This window comes from Melitaea cinxia, chromosome 23 (assembly GCF_905220565.1).
Source record: "Melitaea cinxia chromosome 23, ilMelCinx1.1, whole genome shotgun sequence".
Classification (NCBI taxonomy): domain Eukaryota; kingdom Metazoa; phylum Arthropoda; class Insecta; order Lepidoptera; family Nymphalidae; genus Melitaea; species Melitaea cinxia.
The window spans coordinates 6,151,480-6,176,865 of record NC_059416.1 but is presented as its reverse complement, the minus strand read 5'-3'; the positions used below and the strand labels follow the sequence as shown (position 1 = coordinate 6,176,865).

Sequence of the window (25,386 nt, the reverse complement as noted above, 5' to 3'; positions counted from 1 at the left end):
TGGGAGGCTAATCGAGCCAGCCCAGTTAGCCAGGCCAGAGCATTCAGTGCGGCCAGTGCTGATAGTCCTGCCAATGTGGCTATTGCGGCCTGTCCAGTTAGTGTGACCAAGTCACTTAGTGAGACCAGCACAGTTGGTGCGTCCCATACAGTTAGTACAATCAGTACAGTTAGTGCTAGTTCTATGGATAGTATGGTCAGTGTAGTTAGTGCTGTCAGTGTCACAAGTGTGGCTAGAGTGGCTAGTGTGGCTAACATAACCAGCACGACTATTGCAGTGTCTTAGTGAGGCCAGTGCAGTTATTGCTGCCAGTACAGTTAGTGTGTTCAGTGTGGCTGGTGCTGTCAGTGTGACCCGTGCGGGAAGTGACCAGTATGGCTAGAGTGGCCAGCAAGGACCATACGATCATTGTATTAGTGTGGTTCGTAAGGAGAGTGCAGTGAGTCAGTCTAGTTGGTTCCCACTACTTTAGTAGTATCAATATAGGCGCTTAGATAGTCAGGGCGAGCGTCCAAACTGGGTGGGGGCGAGGAGGGCTCCCGGCGTCGCTTGCGATTCTTCTTGTTCCATGGTGGGTAGGGGATTTTTAGATGTACCGTCTGAACATGGAGCTTCACTGTATTCTTCTGGGAGAAGCGTCGGTTGCAGTGCGGGCACTGGTACTTCTTTTCACCTGTGTGTACCTGAAATGATGAGAGGTTAGTTTATAGTTTTTTGTAGTTTTAAATTATGCTGGTGACTTTATGAAATAGATGTGACTGGACGAATTCGAGGCATAAGAGGACTATGATAAAAAACATATACGGCTTTACATGATCGTGACAAATGGAAATATAAATTTTTAAACCAATAAAAACCTATAATTCAGCTCAGTCTAATTATACCATTTGATTATATCGTTAATAAAAGACAAAGTCTAGAGATTGTATATCTGTATTCACATTACCCACCCACATTGCTTATGCAGTTGGCCAAAAAAGTGTGACGATCACTTCTCAAGGCGTGTGCTTGTCCGTGTGTATTTCCGATCCCCCAAACCAGGATTCACATCCTAGTAGGAACGGTGAGGGATTTATTTATTACTTATTGTTATAAATGTGAATTAAAACTTACAACAAGATGTCTATCGCGATTGTTCTGCATGCTGAAGCGTCGGTCGCAGTGCGGGCACGAGTACGGTTTCTCTTGCGTGTGCGTCCGCATGTGTACTACAAGGTTGGCGTATTGCTGCAACATTACAATGATGAATTTAATTTAGCTTCAGGGTGCCAATTAGACCTAAAAAAATTAGTGTGCGTCTGTTTCACTGTCATATATATTTATGTACCGTGTGGCTACGGTACTAAAGAATATAGCCACCCCCTTTCTTCCTGTGGGTGTCATAAGAGGCGACTAAGGGAGTTCCGCTACCACCTTGGAACTTAAAAAGCCGACCGGTGGCGGAATAACCATCCAACTGCTGGCTTTGAAATAAACAGGCCGAAGACGGGCAGCAGCGTCTTCGGTGCGACAAAGCCAGTACTGCGGTCACCAACCCGCCTGCCCAGCGTGGTGACTAAAACACACGTTATTTTTGGCGTAAACTTGTGGAGGCCTATGTCCAGCAGTGGACTGTATAGGCTGTAATGATGATATATTTATGATTTCTGTTGTGCTGTGCGGTGACGTAGTTTTATGGATTGTAAAAAAACAAAAGGTAACTAGTGGTGAGATGACAAGTGAAGTATAACACTCACCCTGGTCTTGTGTCCGCAGATGTCGCACATGTACCGCTTGAGGTAGGGCGCGCCGGGGTGCTCCGCGTCGTAGTGTCGCACCGCCTGCGTGTCGTTCAGCAGGTACTTGTTGCACTGGGGGGGGGGGGGGCGTTATACGGTTTTTTTTTTTTTGTTATAGGTAGGTTGGTTGTGTTATAGGTAACAGCCGACTGGTATAGCTACATATTTTTTTTTTATAAGCATATTTATAAATAATACATATATAAATATATGAATAAATGTTTATATTACACCCAGACTCGAGATGGGAATCGAACCCACAACCCTCGGAGCAGAAAGCAGGGTCACTACAAACTGCGCCAACGGGCTAGTCAAACGTTATATATATCATTAACGTTTATACGTTAATGTACTTCTAGCTGAGTAATAATAACAATAATAATCACTAGTGTTTGGTTGATGGTGTTTAAGGAAAAAAATGTATTTGTGATGTATTATGTATATTAGATACCTACCATTTCTTTTCATTGATGTGCATTTTTTACTATTATAAAATTGTAATCTGGAGTTGACGGTGTTGGTGTCACGATTAATAATGTTTGTATTGTAAGTCTGTTATGTAAAACTTTATTGTGAACACTGTTTGTTAAATTAAATAAAAAAATAAAAAAAAAATACTGCCGTGGACTCATCGATATGTCCATTTATCCACTGGGCCACTATAAGCTGATTATTTAAATGTATGTATTATGTATACCCTAGAATAAGGGGATTATATTTTAAAAAAGTGGATATTTTTATTAGTAGCCATAAGCCATACTTTAAGTAACTTTATCACAAAAAAAGGTCAAAATTTTTCTACAAAGGTGACAAACAAGCATAGGGCCCGCATGATGGCACACAGGAACACAACAATGCTTGACAACGGCGTTATTTAGCTGTGATCTTCTGTAAGGTGGAGGTGCTTCCTCAATACAACCCTGTATGGTTTTATAAGAAGTAAACTGCAATAAATAATATAAAGATAGAGGTGTACTCACGATGTCGCAGTGCGAGGAGGTAGCTCTGCCCATATTGACGACGCCCTTGTCCGTCAGCCGTCCGCCTTCGCCATCCTCCGCACCTAGCTTCGTGATCGCACTACATAAACATACAAATAGTTTTTTTGTAATAATAATAATAAATATTCTTTATTGTACACCAAAGAAAAATATAATTTACTAGCCCGTTGGCGCAGTTTGTAGTGACCCTGCTTTCTGCTCCAAGGGTTGTGGGTTCGATTCCCACCCCGAGTCTGGGTGTAATATAAATATATATTTATATATGTGTTATTTATAAATATGTTTATCGAAAAAAATATGTAGCTATACCAGCCGGCTGTTACCTATAACATAAGCATTAAGTTGCTTACTTTAGGAACAGACAAGTGTGCGTGTATTGTGTAGATATTAATTTATTTATTATTATTTATTATATCAACATTTGTCTTAGCTTTGTACAATAGGTATATATATTTTTTTAAACATTCATATCTTTTAATAAAATAAAAATGAATCGCTGAATTTGTTCAATCAATATAAAATTCGAGAAGTCTTGACGAATTCAACTGTTTTTTTAGTTTTGTAACATTTAGTTATATAGGTATAATTTTTCAAAATAAAATGACCTTCGTAAAAAGTTGCGAGAGCGCTTAGACCTCTTTAATGTAGCCCTGTCGCAAAATTCGTTCATATTGGTCGTCTACAATCTGATTAACTATCCTCGTAGCACAAAAAAAGAAGGACTTTTAAAAAACTTGCGAGCGACTTTAGATCTTAATGTTATCGCGAAATCTATTCTTGGTGAACATCTACTAAATATAAACTATACTTAATGCTATGTGTCACTATAATGTCTTATACTATACTATACTTATACTTAATGCGGCCCTCGTTGCGAACACCATTCTCAGTAGATATCTACTAAATATTAACTGGCTCATTGTCACATTTGCAATTAGACCACTTTAATCTGGCCCTATCAAAAAATGTGTAGCTAGCAGACGTCTATAAACTTAAAATTACGTTTCTACAAAATTTCGTGTTTATGTGTCAGTAGGTTTTCGAGATTTCATGATGAGCGAATGACCTAAAAATTTTATATATGTACAGAATATACAAATAAAAGATAATTTTATTAAAAAATTGTACAAAGTCAATGCTCAAAAACCTCATATTTTCCTATTTATTTTTATGGAACACCATACGAATAATTTTAACAATTCTTAATTATACATTAGACGTTTGCCTTCCAACAGGGAAACATTTATAACAAGAGCTCACCGGTTAGTGTCAGCATGTTTGTTGGAAGAGCCAAGATGGGTAGTAAAGGCGTCATCGTCTCGGAATTGAACCCCGCACTCAGCGCAGTACAGAGGATTCGATGTATCCACTTTACCTTCATTCTCTTCCATTTCCTGTTTTTAATGTTTTATTTAATGTAGTGGAGTCTATATCATTTTTTCACTTACTGATACTACTTAGTTAATTGGTTGTAACACTTACTCGTATTCCGTCTTAGAATCATTCAGTTTACAAACAAATTTAACAATTTATCTAAACCCAATGGTTTTAAAAATCTGTCTTACATGCAGATTTCAATACTCTTATGCATTCTTATTTTTTTTTTATATCACTAGGTCGGCAAACAGGCGTACGGCTCACCTGATGGTAAGAGATTACCGTAGCTTATAGACGCCTGCAACACCAGAGGCATCGCAAGCGCGTTGCCAACTCAATCCCCAATCCCCCCAGGAGCTCTGGTCACCTTACTCACAGGAACACAATACTGCTTGAAAGCAGTATTATTTAGCTGTGATCTTCTGTAAGGTCGAGGTACTACCCCAGTCGGGCTGCTCCAGATTTTGGGCAGCAAATTCCTGCTGTGCCCTACCTCAGTTAAATTTTTAGTTTATTTTGAGCCCATGATTGCTCATGTTGCTAAAATAATCATTAAAATGATTTTCTACTTGACTCAAAATATATATTAAAAAGTAAAAATTCTCCATAGATTCATTTTTAAGAACTTTTAAATTGAAATTATATTATACTAGCAATACCTGTGCGAATAATTCGCACTAAATAAGAAAAAAAATTAGTGATCGTCAATCATGTTGTGACGCCGCGTGGGCGCAGAGGTCACAGCCATGGATTGTACCTGTTGCGCTGGCGGTTGCGGGTTCGAACCCCGCACATGTTGTCATTTGTATTGGCCATACAGGTGTTTGCCGTGGTCTGGGTGTTTGTGCAGTCCTTGTGAGTCTCCCCACCGTGCCTCGGAGAGCACGTAAAGCCGTCGGTCCCGGTTGTTATCATGTACACCTGATAGCGATCGTTACTCATAGTAGGGAATATATCTGCCAACCCGCATTGAAGCAGCGTGGTGGATTAAGCTCTGATCCTTCTCCTACATGGGGAAAGAGGCCTATGCCAAGAAGTGGAATATTTCAGGCTGAAGCGAATCACGTTGACGTTGTTTCAAAATTAAAGACATCATATATATGATGTCTTTAATTTATTAATTAATTAATTTATAAAAACAAAAGCAATAATAAATTTTTTAGTTATTGATGCCGGTAGAGCAAGCAATTGTCTATAAAATGATCTATAATGTATGTGGTGTGATTATAAGGTTTTTTCTAAAAAGGGAGCCAAAACATCTTAACCTTAGCGTATTAATATATATGATGATTATGGTACAGTTGTTGAAGATTAAAAAGTTAAGAGCCATTTCACAATTTTACGCTCTGCAAGTTTAGGTAAATTTGGTCGCATCGCGCGAGTCGTACGAGCCGCGCGATCTTTGTGCTAGTACGTATAGTGTGACAACCAAAAGACCATCGTGATCATTTTCTGATGTATAATAAAAATTATAACTATAGTATAAAATGTTTTTTACATAATTAATTTGTTAAAAATTTCAAGTATGTTATATAACAACAGTCAATAAATTTAAAATAAAATTAAAAAAATCAATTTTATGAAACAATTTTTTTAAATTGATTTAGTTTTTTCAGTTTACGAATGAATCTAATATTTACGATATGAATAAAAAAGCATTTAATGACATCGACACCGACAAACATATTAATTAACAAATAACAAGACAAACAGATTGAAATGCCTATTTGTATTGATAGTGTGAGAAAATAAAATTAAATTATACATTTGTTTACAGAAATTATCATTATATTATTTTACAGTCATTTTCGTAATATGTTTATTTTATTTATATTTTATTATGAAAGTATCAAATGCGTTTTATCCGCTATAACAACAGGCGCTTGGCGCGTGTGAGCGAAAGAGACGGCTGCGCAGAATTTGGCGTGGACCTTACCTCTAAGAGCGCTAGCGCTCGACTGATTTACCGGGCTTGATGCGTGGCAATATATACTATCTTTTTATTATTTAATATAAAATGTATTAAAAATAATTACATCTTTTAATTATTTTTTTTATATTCCTTAATGATGTAAGTTTACTTTGATGAAGATAGTTCGTTAAAATTTCTTAGTTTTCTAAGAGAAATATCGCTTTTAAAATTGTACTTATTTGGAAAATATTCGTAACTTTAAATTTTTTTTATCGTTTAATAGAGATACAAATGGAATAAAAATCTATGATAGTGGACAACAAAATTATATTCCACATATTATGATATTTTTTTTAAATGGTTTCAACGTAGAGGTTATTGAAAAGTAGGACTTCAAAGTATACATTGCGACCGTTTACCCAGGGAGGAGGCTGATGAAAAGGTTAATAATTTTATACACATAATATAAATCAAAATTCTGACCTGACTATGGACTACAACAAAGGTTGCTCTATTATATTTCAAGAATATAAATTACATTATTGCATCCAACACTGAGATTAACGACGTAAAAATATTACAATTTCGCAGATTGTTACCGATTTTTGTGAAATGGCTCTTAACATAAAAAGATTTTTTTTTATTTCAACTAATTACTAACCTCCTTGCTATGGGTCTTCAGTTTGTGTATGTGTAGACCGGTGACACTCACAAAGCTATGTCCGCACAAGTTGCAAATGTTGGTCGATGGGTGCATCTTACGGATGTGGCCTAGCTTCGTGGACTCCTTACTAAAAATAGTTAAGTAATTACTAAAACATTGGAAAACAAATAAAAGTTAGGCAGATATAATTCAAGTCTGAAAATTTATAGGGTATTTTTGGATAGTTTTAGAATATTATCTTAATGTACAGATATAGTCTGATTAAATTTTAGAAAATAAGGAATCGTAAGAATCATGATACAAATTTCCAGATAGATATCAATGTTGTGAATATATGTGTGTGTGTAATGTGTATATGTATGTTATATATTTAGGTATTATATGTATATATTATGTATGTACACCTCCATGCCGTCTAATTCTTTTGTCATGTCCTTTTCATGCTAGAGGTTGTCTGGAAGAGATCGCTCTTTTAGCGATAAGACCGCCGGTGTAAAAAAAATTCTCTGATAGTGTACAATAAAGAGTATTTGTATTGTATTGTATTGTATGTTGCAGTGTTTGTTGGTTTTTTTTTTTTTTTGGTACAAAAATCGCGCTTTCATCAAAAAATAAATACATGTGATATCTAGTTACAGCCTCTCCCCTCCTTATGATATTTCGTAATTTTTTTCGGAACTCTCCACCCAATTTTGGACCTCACGTGAATAATGGAAGACCGCACACTAATTTTTGTAACTAACGGTTCTCTATTTAGCAGAACGAAAACATATACTCACGAAAACTCCTTTTTACAATGTGGACATGGGTATGTAACTTTTTTGTGCCATCTATAATGAACTTTAGCTTGACCCCTGTAAAAAAAAATTAATAGAATAACATACATATTATGTGAACAATATAGTTATATGATATTATTATAGTTTGAATTATAGACGATGTTGTTTTTTAATGTTTACGCGAATTTCACTCATTATAATGAAAGAAATTTTTCACGGGATCACGGAACACGTGAGGACGTCCACCCGTGACTATGGTTGCTGTAAAGTTTCTGAAACGTCGGGCATTTAAAAAACTTAATAAACCGCAATCAAATCCGAAAAAGTTGTTTCATTTTAGAGGAATATTAGCTGACCCGGCAAACGTTATTTTGCCGCTAAGCGTTATTAAATAATAGGTGTTGGTGGTCGAAGAATGAAAATATAGGGTTGTATGTATTTTTTCAATAACAAATCATACTAAATAGCGAAATAAAGAAAATTGCCGAAAAAATAAAAAATAAAAAAATTTTTTGGGGGTGGGCATCTTTATAACATAGGGGTTTAAAAACAGTTTACGACCGATTCTCAGATTCAGTGGCGTAGGTACAAAGGGGCAAAACGGGGCAGTGCTCCGGGTCTCCCAAGCTCAGGGGGCCTCTCTGACTCTAACTTACAAACTATAAATTGAACTAATGAAAATTTCTCCCACATTCGGAATATAAATAAACCACATTCCATGAACGCCATTTAAGAATGGTAACTTATCTGAAATATTACAGAGGAATTCCCAACAAGTCTCGATATAAATATATTTAAAATTACTTTTTTCAATAATGAACTAGACATAATAATAACTCAGTTAAATGCACGTCATGCAGTCAGTTAAATATTCAATTTCCCAACACCAACTTAATCGACTTCCAATAATTGTGTTTGCTCGCAAACGAAGAAAAACCGACTTCAATTACATCGACAAGTAATATAACGTAGGTAGACGAAAAAATAGTCAAGTAAATACGCATTATCAAAGATTACTGCAAAAGTTGTAATCAGATCTCGATGAAATTTAAATGTGACCACATGATAAACATCGGCTTTCGATTAAATTAAAAATTATTCAAATCGGTACACCCAGTAAAAAGTTATGCGGATTTTCGAGTTTCCCTCGATTTCTCTGGGATCCCATCATCTGATCCTGGTTTCCTTATCATGGTACCAAACTAGGGATATCTTCTTTCCAACAAAAAAAGAATTATCAAAATCGGTTCATAAACGACGGAGTTATCCCCGAACATACATAAAAAAATATATATATGTAAAGGAATATATTCCTTTGAGTTTGTATATTTGTATAGTACCTTTTTTATAGCAGTAGTAATATGTATTGTTTTATAAAGATATTTTTGACACTACATTATGGTCACATTATAAAATAAATATTTAATTTTAATTTTATGTATAGGAATTAGTAAATAGCTTTAAATGTCGTTTCTTTGTTTTTTCAGGTAGGTTAAGGGTTTATATAATTAATTTTGTATCATAATGTATTTATAAAGAAAAATTGTATAATAAAAATCTTTGTTTTTTCAGAGCAACACACTGTATAATTTTCCGATTCCAATTTTAAATAATCAACTAATGTAATGTATATACGGTCGAATTGAGTAACCTCCTCTTTTTTTGAAGTCGGTTAATAAGTTACAATTTGTATTTGGTTTTAAAGTTTATTACGGAGTCGACTGTATTACGACAATTCTGGAGTATGTCGAATTCGGACTACGACGAATACGGAATAAACGATTTTAAATAGTTAAGTTGGGGCCCTCGTTTATATTTTGCCCCAGGGCCTTTGGTTACCTAGCTACGTCACTGCTCACCACATCAAATATGCACCAAAATTTATATCCATTTGTACATTTTTTATTTTAGCGCAATAATTTAAGAATTAAAAATTTATAGATTTAATTTCACCACTATGATAACAAATTAACATACTACTCAACTTATTATAAGCAGTTACTATAGCCTACAACACAAGAAGCATCACAGGGAAACAACTATACCTGAGAACAGTATTGTCTGTGATCTTTTGTAAGGTTGAGGTACTTTCTCAGTCAAACTGCTCCAGATTTAAAACAAGATATTTCCGCTGTGCCCTACCTCATGTAAACTTTATATAAATTGAGACACACCTTTAGACAACGCATTAGCGCAACGGTTACAGTACTAGGTTGTGACTGTTGCGCTGATGGTTGTGGTTCAATTTCCACACATGGCATACATTTGTATAGGCAATATAAATGTTTTCCGTGGTCTGGGCGTTCTGGGCGTGTATTGTTTCCCGACACAGGAATAAATTATAGTGGAGGAAGTTGAGTGTGAGGCGTTTATTATTATTATTACCTGTTAAAGCACGTATAGCCGCACATCTGACATGAATATTTGAAGATATGACATCTAGTCATGTGTTTGTACATCTTTCCAGTGCTTGGATAGCATATTTTACACGCATCACATTGCAATTTGCCTGATAATGCCTGGAATAAATATTTGTCTTTAGATAATCATGAATGAATAAACCAAAGAAGTACAAGCTTTCTCATTCTTTTCATATACATCGTAAGTAAAGATGATCAATACTAACTTTTTGAATTTAATGAATTTTCGACTTGAACTCGAAAAGTACTTCTCAAACTTCGATTAAATTTAAATGGGACACATCATCGAAATCGGTCCACCGAGTAAAAATTCTGAGGTAGCATACGTAAAGAAAAAATACAATGGAATTGAGAACTTCCTCCTTTTTTGGAAGTCGATTAAAATATGAGCAATACTTACAGGGTCATGTTTTTTTAAATGTGTCTCAAATGTCGTTGCAACTCTAAAGCCTTTAAAGCAATATTCACATTTGAACGGTGAATCAATATAGTTTTTGGTTTTTTGTCTATCTCGCACTAAAGCATATTGTTCATCTTGACTTATAGCAGTTTGTATGGGAAAGTCGTGTGGTACTTCTGCTTTAGTTCCTAGCCTACGTATAGCAGACTTATTCTTTCTACTACCCTTTGCTTCTTTACTTGTACGTGACCAGCTGGATCCCTTTTTGGAAATTTCTTGGAAATGACCCCAGTAATAATGTCTTTTAGCTGAATGTCTGAAAATATAAATAAATAATATGAAATACAACATAAAAGAACAAAAATATTTGTTTTACTCTTTTAGTGGTTTATTTATTGATCAATCATTAATTAATTTCTTAAAATTAAAGTAATTTATTCAGAAATCTTTTATTTTTTTATATAAACTTCACATGACACTATTCCAGCATACACACAATATTTAGCAATTTTATTAATTTCAAATAGTTGTTGGTTTCGGCTAAAATTGAGATCCAAGACAAATTTTTATTTCAGTTTTAGCTGTACATCTTATGCTAGCTTTAGCTATTAGCTTCTCTACCTCTATAGTTCTATTCGAATCGTATTTAAAATTGATTTACCTGTCAAAATTCACTTCAGGACACTTCTTACACAAGTACTTGTATAAATGTTTCTCTGTCATGTGACTTTTTAATAAAAGCTCTGATCTATAATAATATTTGCACAGAGTACAGAAGAAGGTACCATTAATACTCTGAAAATAAATTTATACAGATTAATACAATAAAACTTCTACAATGTCAATGGAATATGAGTATTTTTTACCATTTCATGCATTCTCATATGTGCTTTCAGTCGACATTCACTGTTATAGGTTTTTCCACACACTTTGCATGAAAACTTGCCTTGTGCGAGTAGCTTATAAACATCCACGACAGCTCTAGCCTCTTTCATAGATATCGGTAATATTGTAGCATAATCCTCTTCTAAATTCATACCACTTGTGTCAATTTGCATATCAATCTTATCACTATTGTCAATCTCATTTTGTGGTTCATCAAAGTCATCAAAGTTGGTGTCAAAGTAACTGTCTTCATTTTCCTTAGAATCAAGATCAGCACCTTCTGCATTGAATGTTTCGAAATCTTTGACTATAGGATCTTCTTCTTGTTTAATATTTTCTTCTATGTCCACCCAAAGTTTAGGTTTTTTCTTGGGCACTTCATATATCAGATCATCAGAAGTAGTGTCATAGTGAACTGTAGTTATATTTTCCTGTTGTTTTACATCTACAAAATTATGTTTTGAATTTTTGTGTTTAACATTTTCATATTTAGTTTTAGTGTGATCTGCAGCTAGGTAAGACAAGGTGGGTTCTATATTTAACACATTTGAATCTAGTTCTTCGATGATAGACTGGGTTATCTGAAATGTATGAACACTTTATTGTACATACAGAAGGAGAAAAATACATTTCATTAAAATGCAAGTAAGTATAAGGCTGAAATTTATGACTGCACACTACTGTGATAAGGATGTTAAATAAATAAGAGCGGACTGTATGTAACTTTAACAACTGGTATATAATTTAGAGTAGATTAGACAGCTGGCATTTGTGTTAATTTTTAATGAAATAAGAAGTGGCGGTAGCGGTGTACAAATGCACTTGCTTCTCTCGCCTTAGTCTCCTCTCTAACGTCACCTTCCTTCATCTGTTCATTAGTGCTTGGAGAACTATTTGTTACATTTTTGTGGATTTATTGAAAATGCATCAATAGATTGATGTATCTCATTACAACAGGATTTGTCGATGAAATATTCATAATATGAATACAAATTTCACGTTTACATTGTTACATACATAGTTTATTGAACATAATTGATATTTTTTTCCCTAACTTCTAAGAAAATTATTAATAAAATAAAATGTTATCAATTGAAGCAGGATGTTACCTTTTTATCTCTTTCTAGAATTTCTCGTAGCGCATAATATGTACGTTGGCATTTGTCACGGAATCTTATGAAATTTTTCACATATGCCACACATTGATAACATAAGTACTCAGGTAAACCATTTTGACTGTGAGTCTGTAATAAATATGTAAAAATATTTGCAGACTAATCGCATTTATATGTATCACTATACATTAAACGTAAACAAACAATGAAGACAGTATATTTCGACATAAATTAATATAAAACATTAAAATACTTTTTAAAAATAGTAAATAAACCGTGTGTACATGTTTATTATTAAATTACAGATTTTTCATACCATTTAATAATAAACATATGTTTTAAATAGCGATAAAAAATACATACCATTAAGCTCGACACTAAATTATATTCATGTCTTAGTTGTCCTGTGTTCATATTGAACACTTTCACGTCAGTTTTCAAGCACACAGTGCAAGCTTTTAAGGCAAACATACCGACAATTTAATTCAACTTGTATTTAAATTCACCTTATTAATAAAAATAATCCCCAAGTTATCATTTTTACTAAATTTCACTACAATACCGACTCCAAATATTAAAATCAAATTTAGCAGTCAAAAGTGACAATCAGAAGTTTAAAGCTTGAAATTCCAATACAGTTAGCTAAGTTGCTAGTAAGATCATATTAAGTTATTAATTTATTTTGTAGTACCTAATCATTATTTTTTTATTTTCTCAATATGTAGTTTATTGCATTGTACAATACTATTAATGTTGATGTTTTACTTGCATTAATATCAATGAGAGTTTAATAATGTATTCATTTATTTCATTATTAATATTATGTATTGTATACACTATGATGTGAGGCATGGGTTGGTCACCATAATTATGACATATTTATGTAGTCTATGTCTATGTTTAACATTATCTGTTACTACTTTACTTACTATTGTCTATTGTATAAATAGTAAACTTCAACGCGTTGATTTTTGTTTAGTGGTTATTTTCTTATATTTTATTTGTTATTATTATATGTAAATATTGAAATAAAATTGTCGAAATGTTCGACTTAAAGGCCTGTATTGTGTGTTTGAAAAGTGATGTGAAAATTTTCAGTATGAATATAGACCAATTAAGAAACGAATACAATTTAGCATCAGGCTTAAAGGTAAGCTTAGTTTAATAAATAAAAATATGACTATTTATTAATGTTTTTTTTTTTTTTTTAATACTTATCATATTAATTAAGGCTTAACATGTATTGTCTTAATTAATATAAGCTTAAAAGCTTGATGTTTATCTTTTCGTGAAATATCCTTAGTCGAATATAATAATAGTAATATAAAATAAATACACATTGTAAGAATTAACTATAGGATTTATTACAATTTTTTACAGACTCATAGTCGTAATGGTCTACCAGAATACTTGTGTTATCAGTGCGTTGCGTATGTTAGAAACTTCAAAAAGTTTCGTGATAAATGCCAAAGAACATATTATGCACTACAAGAAATATTACACAAAAACCAAGAGGTATTTGATTTATAATTTTCGATTATCTTAAATATGCAAGTATTTATTTGTATATATCATTACAAACATTTGAAACTTGTGTTTCTTCGTGAAATGTATATGACTTCAAGAAAAATATTATTTTAGTTATTTTACATTTATTTTTTAGATCCTAAAAAAACTAAAATTTTTAATAAAAGTATGTACAACACAAGATTAAAGATTTTTAATAAAATTTCAGATAACCACATGTATAATTGAGGAATTAAATTGTAATGTGTTAAATATAAAACCAGCTCTGTCATATCTCGCTCCAGATCACGTTAGAACAAGCTATGAAAGTGTTAAGTTTAAATGGGTTAAAGATAATAGAGTAGGTATAAAAAACCAAGAAAAAATACCTGTCGTACAGTATACGACAATGTCTGACGATTATGGTTTTTTAATACCTTTAGAAACGTCTAAAACAACAATGGAAATTGATGAAAATGGTGTAAAAGAGGAAGGAAATTGTATACAGAGTTATGAAAAAATACTTGAACCAGAAAACATAGTTATAGAATCAGTAAAACATGACGATAGTTTCTTTGATAATTTTGACGATTGTGATGGCGACGAGAATGTATATGAAAATCATGTACAGCCAGTAGTAGATAAACAAATTGACGTAGATGGAATGAACTTGGAAGAGGAGTATGCAACTATGGTACCAATATCAATGAAAGAGGCTAAAGCTGTCGTAGATGTCTACAAAATGTTTGCTCATGGCAAATATCAGTGTGAAGTATGTAGGAAGGCGTATTATAATGAAAATCGACTGGCTGCTCATATGAGAATGCATGACATGGTAAATAATAAGTTAAATAGTTATATCTTTTGTAGTAAAAATTCAACTTTTAATAAAATTTTACTCTACGGTAAACCAAAAACGTTGATTGTAGAAGTTTTATTTAAAATATGTTCAGGCTTTAGTAGTTTATCTAAGTCTAAGAATAATGCTAATTTATTGCATATTAATAGTGTACATTTTTATATTAAGGAATAAAAAGTTTCACCATATTATGTTTTACTTTCAGCATACAAGTGGAACATTTTTCTGTGAATTGTGCAGTTATTATTATAGAACAGAATTTCTTCTAAAAACACACATGACTGAGAAGCATATGTACAAGTATTTATGTAAAAAGTGTCCTGAAGTTAGTTTTGACAGGTACATTATACATATATTTTAACTTCTTGTAAATTTTTTTGTTAACACCATAAAATAAATGTCATGTATTTCAGGACATCAGCCAAACAGCATTTTATTTGGAGTCATCTTCAAAAAGGTTCAAAAAAAGATACTAGTTGGTGTGAGACTCACCCTTCAGGGGTTACTAAGGATAGTAAAAAGAACAAACTGTTTATACGTCCTATCACAAATACGAAAAAGCTACCTCAAGATTTTCCAATTTACTCTCCGATAAGTCAAGAAGAACAGTATGCTTTGGTTAAAGATAGACAAAAGACGAAAAATTATATAGATTCACCATACAAGTGTGAATTTTGTTTTAAGGGTTTCAGAGAATCGGCAACATATGAAAAGCACATGAAGAAACATGATCCTGTAAGATATTAATATAATCTAATATGTGTAATCTTCTGTATTGTATTATGAAAGCAACTTTATTAATTAGGTACTTAGAAGTGTAAACAAATTTAAAAAAATGGGAATGTCCATATATATATAGGCTACTAATGTCTTATTTATATTTTTTGCAATAGGGGTTTAAAATTTGAACACCTTTTGGTCTCAAAAAAGTGTATAACAAATCAATGTAATAACTCCCATATCTTCTTGTATATAAAAATGAATCGTAAAATGTGTGTTGTAAGCGTATAACTCAACAACGCCTGGACCAATTTTACCATTTCTATTTTTCAAATGTTCGTTGAAGCCCAAGGATGGTTTTTACGGCGAGAAAAATTCGTATAATTTCCATGAAAACCCTAAAAACAGCCCTTTTCTTTATCCCATACAAACGTTTTCTAACTAAAATGTAGAGTCAATTTGAACTTTATTGCTATTCAATAAAAGTTCATGTTAAATAATATATTAGGCCGCATTTTACATAAGTTATTAATGATTATATTGGTCTTATTCGTAGACCGCATTTTAATTTAATTTACATACAGTAAAAATGGTATTAACAAACTATTTCACATTACTTATGGAACAATGGAAAAATCCCGTGTTTAAGCTATCGACTCCAAATTTGGTACGAATCTCCTATATGTGATGTAGAAATTATCGATGAGCGGATTTTAGGATAACTCATGCCCAATAAGGATTACGGGGTTGGGCGTTAACAATGAAAATTTTAAATGTATGTAACTCCGAAACTATAGAACCAATTTTTATCAAATTTTTTAAACATCTGTAATTTGGTCTAACTTGCAAGATATGGTAGTTTTTATCTCAATAGGACCCGTAGGTGGCGCTGCTATCGGTATGTAAGCTATCAAATTTGGTAGCTGTTTTCTGGGCAGGACAACGTCTGCTGGGTCCGCTAGTTACTAATATTATTATTTGCTTAAAACACTCACCTCTCCGGTGACCCCTGAAGTATTATTAAAAATATTTTTTTTTTATTAAAAAGCTTTTAACTTATATCTATGTTAGAATACAGAAAAAAAGGTTATTATTAATTTTAATTATTATTATTAATATATATTTTTTTGACCAGATGTAAAATAAAAGATAGTAATTTTTTTTTTGTTTTGATTTCAGGCCATTTCTGGAAATCTCCAATGTGATACTTGCAAAATATATTGCCCGGACACTAGAAAAATGTATAAACATATGAATATGAGTCACTTGTTCAAATATTCGTGTCAAATGTGCAGCTACGTTTGCTTTAGCAGGTAATTAAAAGTTTACGAATGGTTTTGAACCACTGCAATCCCAAACTTTTTGGGAAAAGACTCCATTTCAAAACTTCACAACTGAAGTAAAACTTCTTTAGCAATAGGCCTGCACTGTATCTTAGATATAGGAGATGTAACCATTCTTTTTGTTAACGTCTCAAGTAAAGATTCTTTACACATGGTTGACTTGGGGAGTATAAGTTGGTGAAAATAGAAAGTTTTACTTCAGTTGTGTGGTTTAAACATTTTCGGAGCGTGAGGAACGGAATGTGAAGTGCCTCATCCACCATTGAAAAGAGAGGATCCTCCGACCAGATGGATATTGCGTCTGGCGGGCTACCGCCCCACCGGTTTTTGTCGGGTTCTTTATATATTCAATCGCTCTGATAACTTTGATATCGCGATGTAGGATACGTCAGTTCTTCTCTAGTTTGTATGTCGCGAGATATATGCCGCCACACATTAATCTCATATTATTGAAGAACCGATTTAGACCCCAAGGGGTGCAAATCTACCACTCTGGGAACCCTGGTTATATTATTGTATTGTAACTGTTGTTACAGAGGTCAAGCTAAACTGCACTATCAATGGCATAAAAATGTTACATACACTTGTCCTCATTGTAAAAAAGAATTTTCGTAAGTAAAACAATTATTTTTAATTACTAGTCGAACTTCGCTTTGTTATAAGTTTTATCAGCTTGATGAAAAATTGTAGTGTTCTTGTATGAGAGTACTATGTAAAAATAATGCTTTAGTATTTCACAAAAAAGAAAAGAAAATATTTAAGAAAAAGTAATTTTCTTTTCAGCAAAGCATCCACAAGACTGACCCACATACGTATAAAGCACCCATCTATGAATATTTGCAATTTGTGCGGACGGAGCTTTGTCAGCGTCACTGGCTTGTATTGTCATAAGAAACTAGCGCATAGCAAGGAGGTTAGTGTTGTATTTGTTTTCGCATTATAACACGGTAGATTCGACTGACACAGTATGTAACCCAAATCCTTTTAAGATATAGGAAAGTAGGAGAAGAAAATATTAACTCTTGTTTTTGTAAATAAAATTAATATAAAGTTATTACTTTGTTTCCACATTCTACTAATTTTGCCTTTTTCGGTACAGGAAACGAAGAGGGCGCCACGTAGACTAAATGTAGACTATAGTCTTTAACTAAAAAGTATTCTCGGCGATGTATTGTCTCATCGTCGGTTACGAGTCCTTCTTTAAAGGCCATTGCATACGTAACGTCTTATTTGTCCGGATGGAACGGGACGTGAAGTTTTGTAAATATCGTTTCATAGAAAATATAAACGACAGAGAAATGTCACGGCCTCCGTTGCGTGTGTAGGCGCTCTGCAGAGCTAAAGTAGGGAAGCACGTGCTCACCTACTGTTACTGAGTTACCGCCACTGTCACACTAATTACTTTCCGTCCCCCACCCCGTCCACGTTCTAACGCCGACCCGTACGTATGCAGGGGCCTCAAGTCTTTGAAGCAGTTAAAACCCTCAACTAACCAGATTCGCAAAAAGTTAAGTAGCGCAAAGGTTAAAGTACTGGCTGGTTACTGTTGCGCTGGCGGTTGCGGGTTTGATATCCGCACACGGCACGCATTTGTACCGGCCATACCGACGTTTGCCGTGGTCTGAGCGTTTATGCTCGTTTATTGTGTTTGTGAGCTACACAGGCGCCGCCGCTACGCAGGTGACGCCGCGTTGGCACAGAGGTCACAGCCGTGGATTGTACCTGTTGCGCTGGCGGTTGCGGGTTCGATCCCCGTACATGACAAACATTTGTATTGGCAATACAGGTGTTTGCCGTGGTCTGGGTGTTTGTACAGTCCTTGTGGGTCTCCCCACCGTGCCTCGGAGAGCACGTTAAGCCGTTGGTCCCGGTTCTTATCATGTACGCCTGATAGCGATCGTTACTCATAGTAGGGAATATATCCGCCAACCCGCATTGGAGCAGCGTGATAGATTAAGCTCTGATCCTGCTCTGATCCTTCTCCTACATGGGGAAAAAGGCCTATGCCCAGTAGTGGGATATTACAGGCTGAAGCGAGTTACACAGGAGTGAAGTCCTAGCGGAGGGCGGTGAGTGTTGACGTGCTGACGGTCGGCAGGAGGTGGAGCAGGGCCCGGCGGTGGCGGACCCCGCGCACCCGCTGTACTGCGCGGAGTGCGGCATCCAGTTCCGCGACGACGCCGCCTTCGCCACGCACTTCGGCGCCTCCAACAAGCACGCCGACACCCACCTGTGAGTCCGCCCGCCCATATACACACGTGCACAGCATTCAGTTATATATATATATATATATATATATTTTTTATATAACACTATTCACACAGCATATTCATATTCACACAGCATTCAGTTATATATATATATATATATATTTTATAACACTAGTTCGGCAATTACCGTAGCTTATAGACGCCTGCAACACCAGAAGCATCGCAAGCGCGTTGCCGACCCAATCCCCAATCTCCCCAGGAAATATATATTTCAATTATTATTTTAATGTTGCAGATCTATAAAGCCGTCGGATCAGACAAAGAGTCGTAGAGGCCGCCCGCGGCTGACGAACAGCGGTATTGTTAATACTGGGACACCTACGTCTTCTAAATGCGAAATCGTAAGTTTTATTCAACACTATCTCGTAAACAATTTCGTTTCAGTTTAGTTCAAATGTATGATTAGCTCGTTGTCGCGGTTTATAGTGAGTCTAGGTAGGGAGTATGTTCTTTATCTGTCAATTATTATTATTATTTTTTTTATAAATATATTTGTAGCCATGTTACACATCAATATTTAGTATGTGTTTCCGAACACATGGGAACGGATATTGACTTACTTGCTTACGATATATATAAATATATGTCGGTTAATTGTACGGTCGGTCAAGAAAGTGGTTATTATTATTATTCTTGGGCTTAATGGCTTTCAGTTGTGAAGGCTAAGAAAGTGGTGTACCAGTTTTAAGTTAGTTTCCTGGTCATCGAAAATTACAACAAGGTTCGTTATTAAAAGATATTACTGAAAGAGACAGATAATAATGACGTAAACCTAATTGATAAGTATTCATACGTCATTATTATACATGACATTTTAAACTCTATTACGTATAAATAATATAGTTATCAATAATCAGATAAAGACGGCAATAGAAGTTGTCAGATCGATCTGCAAGCGAAACTAATCTTTATCACCTATGGATCTGCAAGCGGCATTCAACCTTAGGGTGGTACACCGCTTTCTTGGACGACGGTACTTGTCACAATTCCTTCCTATACAAAACGTAATAAAATATTAGTACGTTAGATTATCTGTTATTTAAACGTCAGATACATGAAAAGCTATATAAATATATAATACAAGCGTTAAGTTGTGTTGTGTGTAATCATGTGTGTACGTTATAAAAGAAAGATATTAAATCATTGGTTTGTCTTGTATTAAACACAAATATTTATACTGTGTGGCTACGGTACTAAAGAATAAAGCCACCCCCTCTCCCTCTCTTCCCGTGGGTGTCGTAAGAGGCGACTAAGGGATAACACAGTTCAGCTACCACCTTAGAACTTAAAAAGCCGATCGGTGGCGGGATAACCATCGAACTGCTGGCTTTGATATACACAAGGCCGAAGACGGGCAGCAGCGTCTTCGGTGCAACATCGCCAGCCCTGCGGTCACCAACCCGCCTGCCCAGCGTGGTGACTATGGGCAACACACATGAGTTCACGTTATTTTCGGCGCGAACTTGTGGAGGCCTATGTCCAGCAGTGGACTGTATAGGCTGTAATGATGATTTGTAAGTTTAAAACGATAATCTTTAAATTATGAATTATGGTCTACAGTGCAATGAATACCTACCCAACGACTTGGAGACGCGAAGACACTACGACGCGGAGCACCCCGGCGCGCCCTACCTCAAGCGGTACATGTGCGACATCTGCGGACACACTACACGGGTTCGTGTGTATACTATTATACACTGCGTCTTACTGTTACGTCTTGTGGTTGGCCCACATTTGTCCTCTATTTTAATAAAGCTATCAAACAGGAAGACATAAAAAAATTGGGTATCTTGGCTTGGGTATCTTTAAATCAAGAGTGAATAGGCATCTTCTAGGCATGCGCGCACTTTTAGGCTGCATCTTCACTTACCATCAGGTGAGATCGCAGTCAAGCGCTAGTCTATATATTTATAAAAAAAGGCGTATTTTTGATACTTTCTAAATAGTGTGGCATTCGCCACGTGCTTCATCACTATCGAACGTATGTAAGAATTATAAAAGTCTGCTTGTTTGTTTCTCTTGCAGCAATACGCGAACCTGACAGTGCATATGCGTACGCATACGCGTGAAAAACCTTACGCGTGTCCGCACTGCGAGCGACGGTTTAGTATGCCGAGCAACCGCGACCGGCATCTTGTCGTGAGTATTTTAGTATGTACACGCACATGCATAGGCAGTAGCATACTGCGCTTAACTTGCGCCTGGGGCATAGTACCTTTTTAGCGCCCTCCCCCCATTCGCAAACCATGTAATAGTATATGTAAAATATACTCGCAAATCAATAAATAAATAAAGAAAACAAATCTTCTCCCTAATTTGATGCGTCAGCCCTGCTAGTAGAAAATACGCGCCATTTCTGTTTGTATTTATTATATTAGTGTTCCTTTTTATTTACGAATTAACATTTATTATATTACACTCGCACTAAATTTGAAATATATTTTCCAGAAATCAAATATAATAAAAATAAAAATTATTCAACAATTTTTTTGTTTTTCGGACCATTTGGCGCCCCTATGTGAGTAGCGCCCGGGGCATGATGCCCATGCCCTACCCCGCTACGTCTCTGTGCATATGCACATGTTCATGCACACGCACATGCACACATATATTTACATGTATACGCATGTACACACGCACACACCCCGTGCCTATACTCACGTACACGTACAGGCAATCGGACGTGTACTCTCACGTACATGTACACGTATCTACGTTTACTTCTTAATTATTTTACTCCTAAGCAGACGGTTTAAGTGTCCATACCTATCGATATTCCTCTGTCTGTTAGGGACAGAGCGGCCTAGTCTTTGTATATGTTGTTGTTAATCAAGTGATCGTCGGTCCAACGGGCCGGAGGACGTCCCACACTGCGTTTGCCAAGACGCGGTCTCCACTCTAGGACCCGTTTACTCCAACGGCCATCGGTCCTGCGACACAGATGACCAGCCCACTGCCACTTAAACTTGCTAATTCTGTAGGCTATGTCGGTTACTTTGATTGCCGGTGTAGGCTGGATGAGGATTGCGGAAGACCGGGATGTGTGGCGCGAACTTGGGGAGGCCTATGTCCAGCAGTGGACTGCGATAGGCTGAAGTGAATCAAGTGATTACTTTCCATTATGTTATATTTCGATTATATTTTATCACAAAAGATTCTCCACTTTACGTAATGTTTAGAGTATTTACTGTAAAAAAAATCATCCCTTTTGACAATTATTAGTTTAAGGAAACGATATTTTTTTTATTAAAAAAAAATCAAAATTTGCGGACTTAATGACAAACGGTAATAATTCTGTGGTTTTAAGGGTTAAGATATATTCCCTACTACGAGTAACGATCCCTATCAGGTGTACATGATAACAACCGGGACCGACGGCTTAACGTGCTCTCCGAGGCACCCGCCAACCCGCATTGGAGCAGCTTGGTGGATTAAGCTCTGATCCTTCTCCTACATGGGGAAAGAGGCCTATGCCCAGTAGTGGGATATTATGGACTTAAAATCTAGTCTGAAATAAAGTATTATTATTATTATTATTACAGGCTGTAGCGTAATATAATGATAATTTCTGTAAACAAATGTATAATATAATTTTTATTCTTACATTATCAGTACAAATAGGCATTTAAATCCGTTTCTCTTGTTATAATTAATATATATATGTTAATAAATATGTTATATCATGATATTATTTTAAAGTAATTTTCGCATATTTTTTATTTTTTTGAAAGTATCAAAGGCGGTTTATCACACTATAACAACAGTTGCTTGGCGCGTTGAGCGAAAGAGACGGCTGCGCAGAATTTGGCGTGGATCTTACCTTTAAGAGCGCTAGCGCTCGACTGATTTACTGGGTTTGATGCGTGGTATTATATACTATCTTTTTATTTTCAATACAAAAGGTATTAAACATAATTAAAAATATTTTTTTTATGTTCCTAAATGATGTAAGTTTAGTTTAGTATAGGTAGTTCCTGAAAATTTCATTGTTTTTTAAGAAAAATATCGCTTTTAAAATTATACTTATTTGGAAAATATTTGTAAGTTTAAAATTTTACTACGGATTAATGGAGATACAAATGGAAAAAAATCTGCATTATGTATCAACAAAAACATATTTCAGATATTACCATATTTTTTAAATACAGTTTTAAGGTAGAGGTTATTTAAAAATAGGACTTCAAAGTATACGTTTCGACCGTTTACCCAGAGAGGCGACTGATGAAAAGGTTAATAATTTTGTACACACAATATAAATCAAAATTCTGATTCATTATCTTACTACAACAAAGGTTGCTCTATTATATTTCAAAAATATAAATTACATTATTGCACTCAGTACTGAGATTAACTACGTCAAAATATTACAATTTCGCGGATAGTTACCGATTTTTGTGAAATGGCTCTTAAATAGATAAGTATATATATATATATATATATATATATATATATATATATATATATTTGAACTCATCACAACGGGTAGTTAAGAAGGAGGCAGCTCATGTGTTTTGTTAGAAAATTTTAAATTATTTAATGTACAATGTATTAGTGACTTACGAGACTTACTTATTAGACGCGCAACGGTCACAGCATTGATTTGTGGCTGTTGCGCTGGCAATTGTGGGTTCGATCCCCGTACATCACTAATGACAATGCAGTCCTTGTTTGGTCTCCCCATCGTGTCTCGGAGAGTACGTTAAGCCGTCGGTGTCAGTTGTTATCATGTACACTTTATAGCTATCGTTACTCACAGTAGGGAATATATTCGTTAACCCGTATTGGATCAGCGTGGTAGATTAAGCTCCAATCCTTCTCCCACGTGGAGAAAGAGGCCCATGCCCGGCAGCGTGATGCTACAGGCTGAATCGTGATATTTTAATAAGTTTCTACCTTTCATACGTACAAAGCGCTTCGAATCATCTTTTTTAATGCGCACGGCGTCTGTATTTCCGAGTTCATACAACCCGAACATGTTCACCCCCCGTCACAACCCCGTCTGTGCTCTAGAGCTAGACTGAGGTCAAGAGTAAGCCCATATCATCGTTATAAATGAGTCATACAGTAGAACGTAGACCTAGCAATAGTACACGAAGGCCTCGGCGCAGGTGCACACGGGCGAGAAGCGCTACCAGTGCCAGCACTGCAGCCGGCGCTTCACGCAGAGCAGCGCCGTGAAGCTGCACATCCAGACGGTGCACCTGAAGATCCCCTACGCGCCCTGGGACCGCAAGAACCGCCGCCCGCGCGCGCGCGCGCCCGAGCCGCGCCCGCCCGCGCGCAACTACCTCAGCGCCTACATCACCTACAACGAGTGAGCGGACCCGCCTCTGCGTGCCTCTGCGGGTGTCTTCGTGCGTCTTCGTGCGTCTTCGTGCGTCTTCGCGTCTCGAGGCCAACTAGCGGGGCTCGCTTCTACCTCAGCGCCTACATCACCTACAACGAGTGAGCGGACCCGCCTCTGCGTGCCTCTGCGGGTGTCTTCGTGCGTCTTCGTGCGTCTTCGCGTCTCGAGGCCAACTAGCGGGGCTCGCTTCTACCTCAGCGCCTACATCACCTACAACGAGTGAGCGGACCCGCCTCTGCGTGCCTCTGCGGGTGTCTTCGTGCGTCTTCGTGCGTCTTCGTGCGTCTTCGCGTCTCGAGGCCAACTAGCGGGGCTCGCTTCTACCTCAGCGCCTACATCACCTACAACGAGTGAGCGGACCCGCCTCTGCGTGCCTCTGCGGGTGTCTTCGTGCGTCTTCGCGTCTCGGGGCCAACTCACCACGAGTGAGCTAACCGCGCACTCTACACCTCTTGGGACCTCTCCATGACGACTGAGATGTATTAGAGAGAGAAGGGGAGAGAGAAGAATGAGACGTCATGCCTCGCTTAGGGGCCACCCGTGTTTTTGTGATATTGTTAATAAATTATAACTTTGAAATTTTAATTCTAATCTATAAACAAATACAATAAACCAAGTAAATTTTCGCTTTTCTTTAATGATTATTTAATTTGTACTTATTATTAATTAATTTTGAAATGAATGAAACAATTGTTCAACTTATAGACATGAGTCTGACTAATAGGTGATAAGACGTAATATAAGTATGTATTAAATTGAGTAATATTAAGAAGAAAGGGTACCTGAGAGACTTTTGAAAAATAGGTATTAAAATAATATATTAATAATGTTAATATAATAATATTAATTAAATAATTGTTCCTGTCTCGTTGTATGCTAACGCCGCGCCTCGAGACTAGAAAGGGACAACTGCAAATCAGACCGTTTCAAGCAGATAATTGACCAAAAATAGCATTTCGCAGTCGACTATTTTCTCCCCAAAACATGTCAATTTTTTTGAATTTTTTTTG

General features: G+C 35.8%; 2 protein-coding genes across 2 annotated transcripts; one reads left to right on the top strand and one right to left on the bottom strand.

Annotated features, from left to right (window-relative positions):
• Positions 1-449: 449 nt before the first annotated feature.
• On the bottom strand, positions 450-12,897 carry LOC123664975 (zinc finger protein 845-like). The gene is made up of 13 exons (XM_045599340.1): positions 12,695-12,897; positions 12,326-12,460; positions 11,198-11,797; positions 10,993-11,126; positions 10,332-10,647; positions 9,897-10,030; positions 7,512-7,586; positions 6,730-6,859; positions 4,040-4,173; positions 2,759-2,858; positions 1,737-1,850; positions 1,114-1,227; positions 450-683 (listed from the first exon to the last, which is right to left on the bottom strand). Exons 1-13 carry the CDS (start codon positions 12,800-12,802, stop codon positions 450-452), a joined length of 2,328 nt encoding a protein of 775 aa, XP_045455296.1. The 5' UTR covers positions 12,803-12,897.
• A 370-nt stretch (positions 12,898-13,267) lies between these two features.
• On the top strand, positions 13,268-24,347 carry LOC123664973 (zinc finger protein 569-like). The gene is made up of 13 exons (XM_045599338.1): positions 13,268-13,481; positions 13,712-13,846; positions 14,067-14,672; positions 14,902-15,035; positions 15,110-15,431; positions 16,596-16,729; positions 17,296-17,370; positions 17,543-17,678; positions 18,858-18,991; positions 19,265-19,370; positions 20,590-20,703; positions 21,055-21,168; positions 24,138-24,347. The coding sequence occupies exons 1-13, from the start codon at positions 13,374-13,376 to the stop codon at positions 24,345-24,347; spliced, it is 2,328 nt and encodes a 775-aa protein (XP_045455294.1). The 5' UTR covers positions 13,268-13,373.
• The last annotated feature ends 1,039 nt before the right edge of the window (positions 24,348-25,386 follow it).

Excerpts from the sequence above, each read along its gene's own strand:
- LOC123664975 (XM_045599340.1), bottom strand. The coding sequence starts at position 12,802 with ATGTTTGCCTTAAAAGCTTGCACTGTGTGCTTGAAAACTGACGTGAAA. Across the intron at positions 11,127-11,197 it reads ATATGAGAATGCATGAAATG|AGTATTAATGGTACCTTCTT; the intron begins GTAAAAAATACT and ends ATTTATTTTCAG. Across the intron at positions 1,228-1,736 it reads TCTGCGGACACAAGACCAGG|CAATACGCCAACCTTGTAGT; the intron begins GTGAGTGTTATA and ends GTAATGTTGCAG.
- LOC123664973 (XM_045599338.1), top strand. The coding sequence starts at position 13,374 with ATGTTCGACTTAAAGGCCTGTATTGTGTGTTTGAAAAGTGATGTGAAA. Across the intron at positions 13,482-13,711 it reads ATTTAGCATCAGGCTTAAAG|ACTCATAGTCGTAATGGTCT; the intron begins GTAAGCTTAGTT and ends AATTTTTTACAG. Across the intron at positions 21,169-24,137 it reads ACCGCGACCGGCATCTTGTC|GTGCACACGGGCGAGAAGCG; the intron begins GTGAGTATTTTA and ends GCCTCGGCGCAG.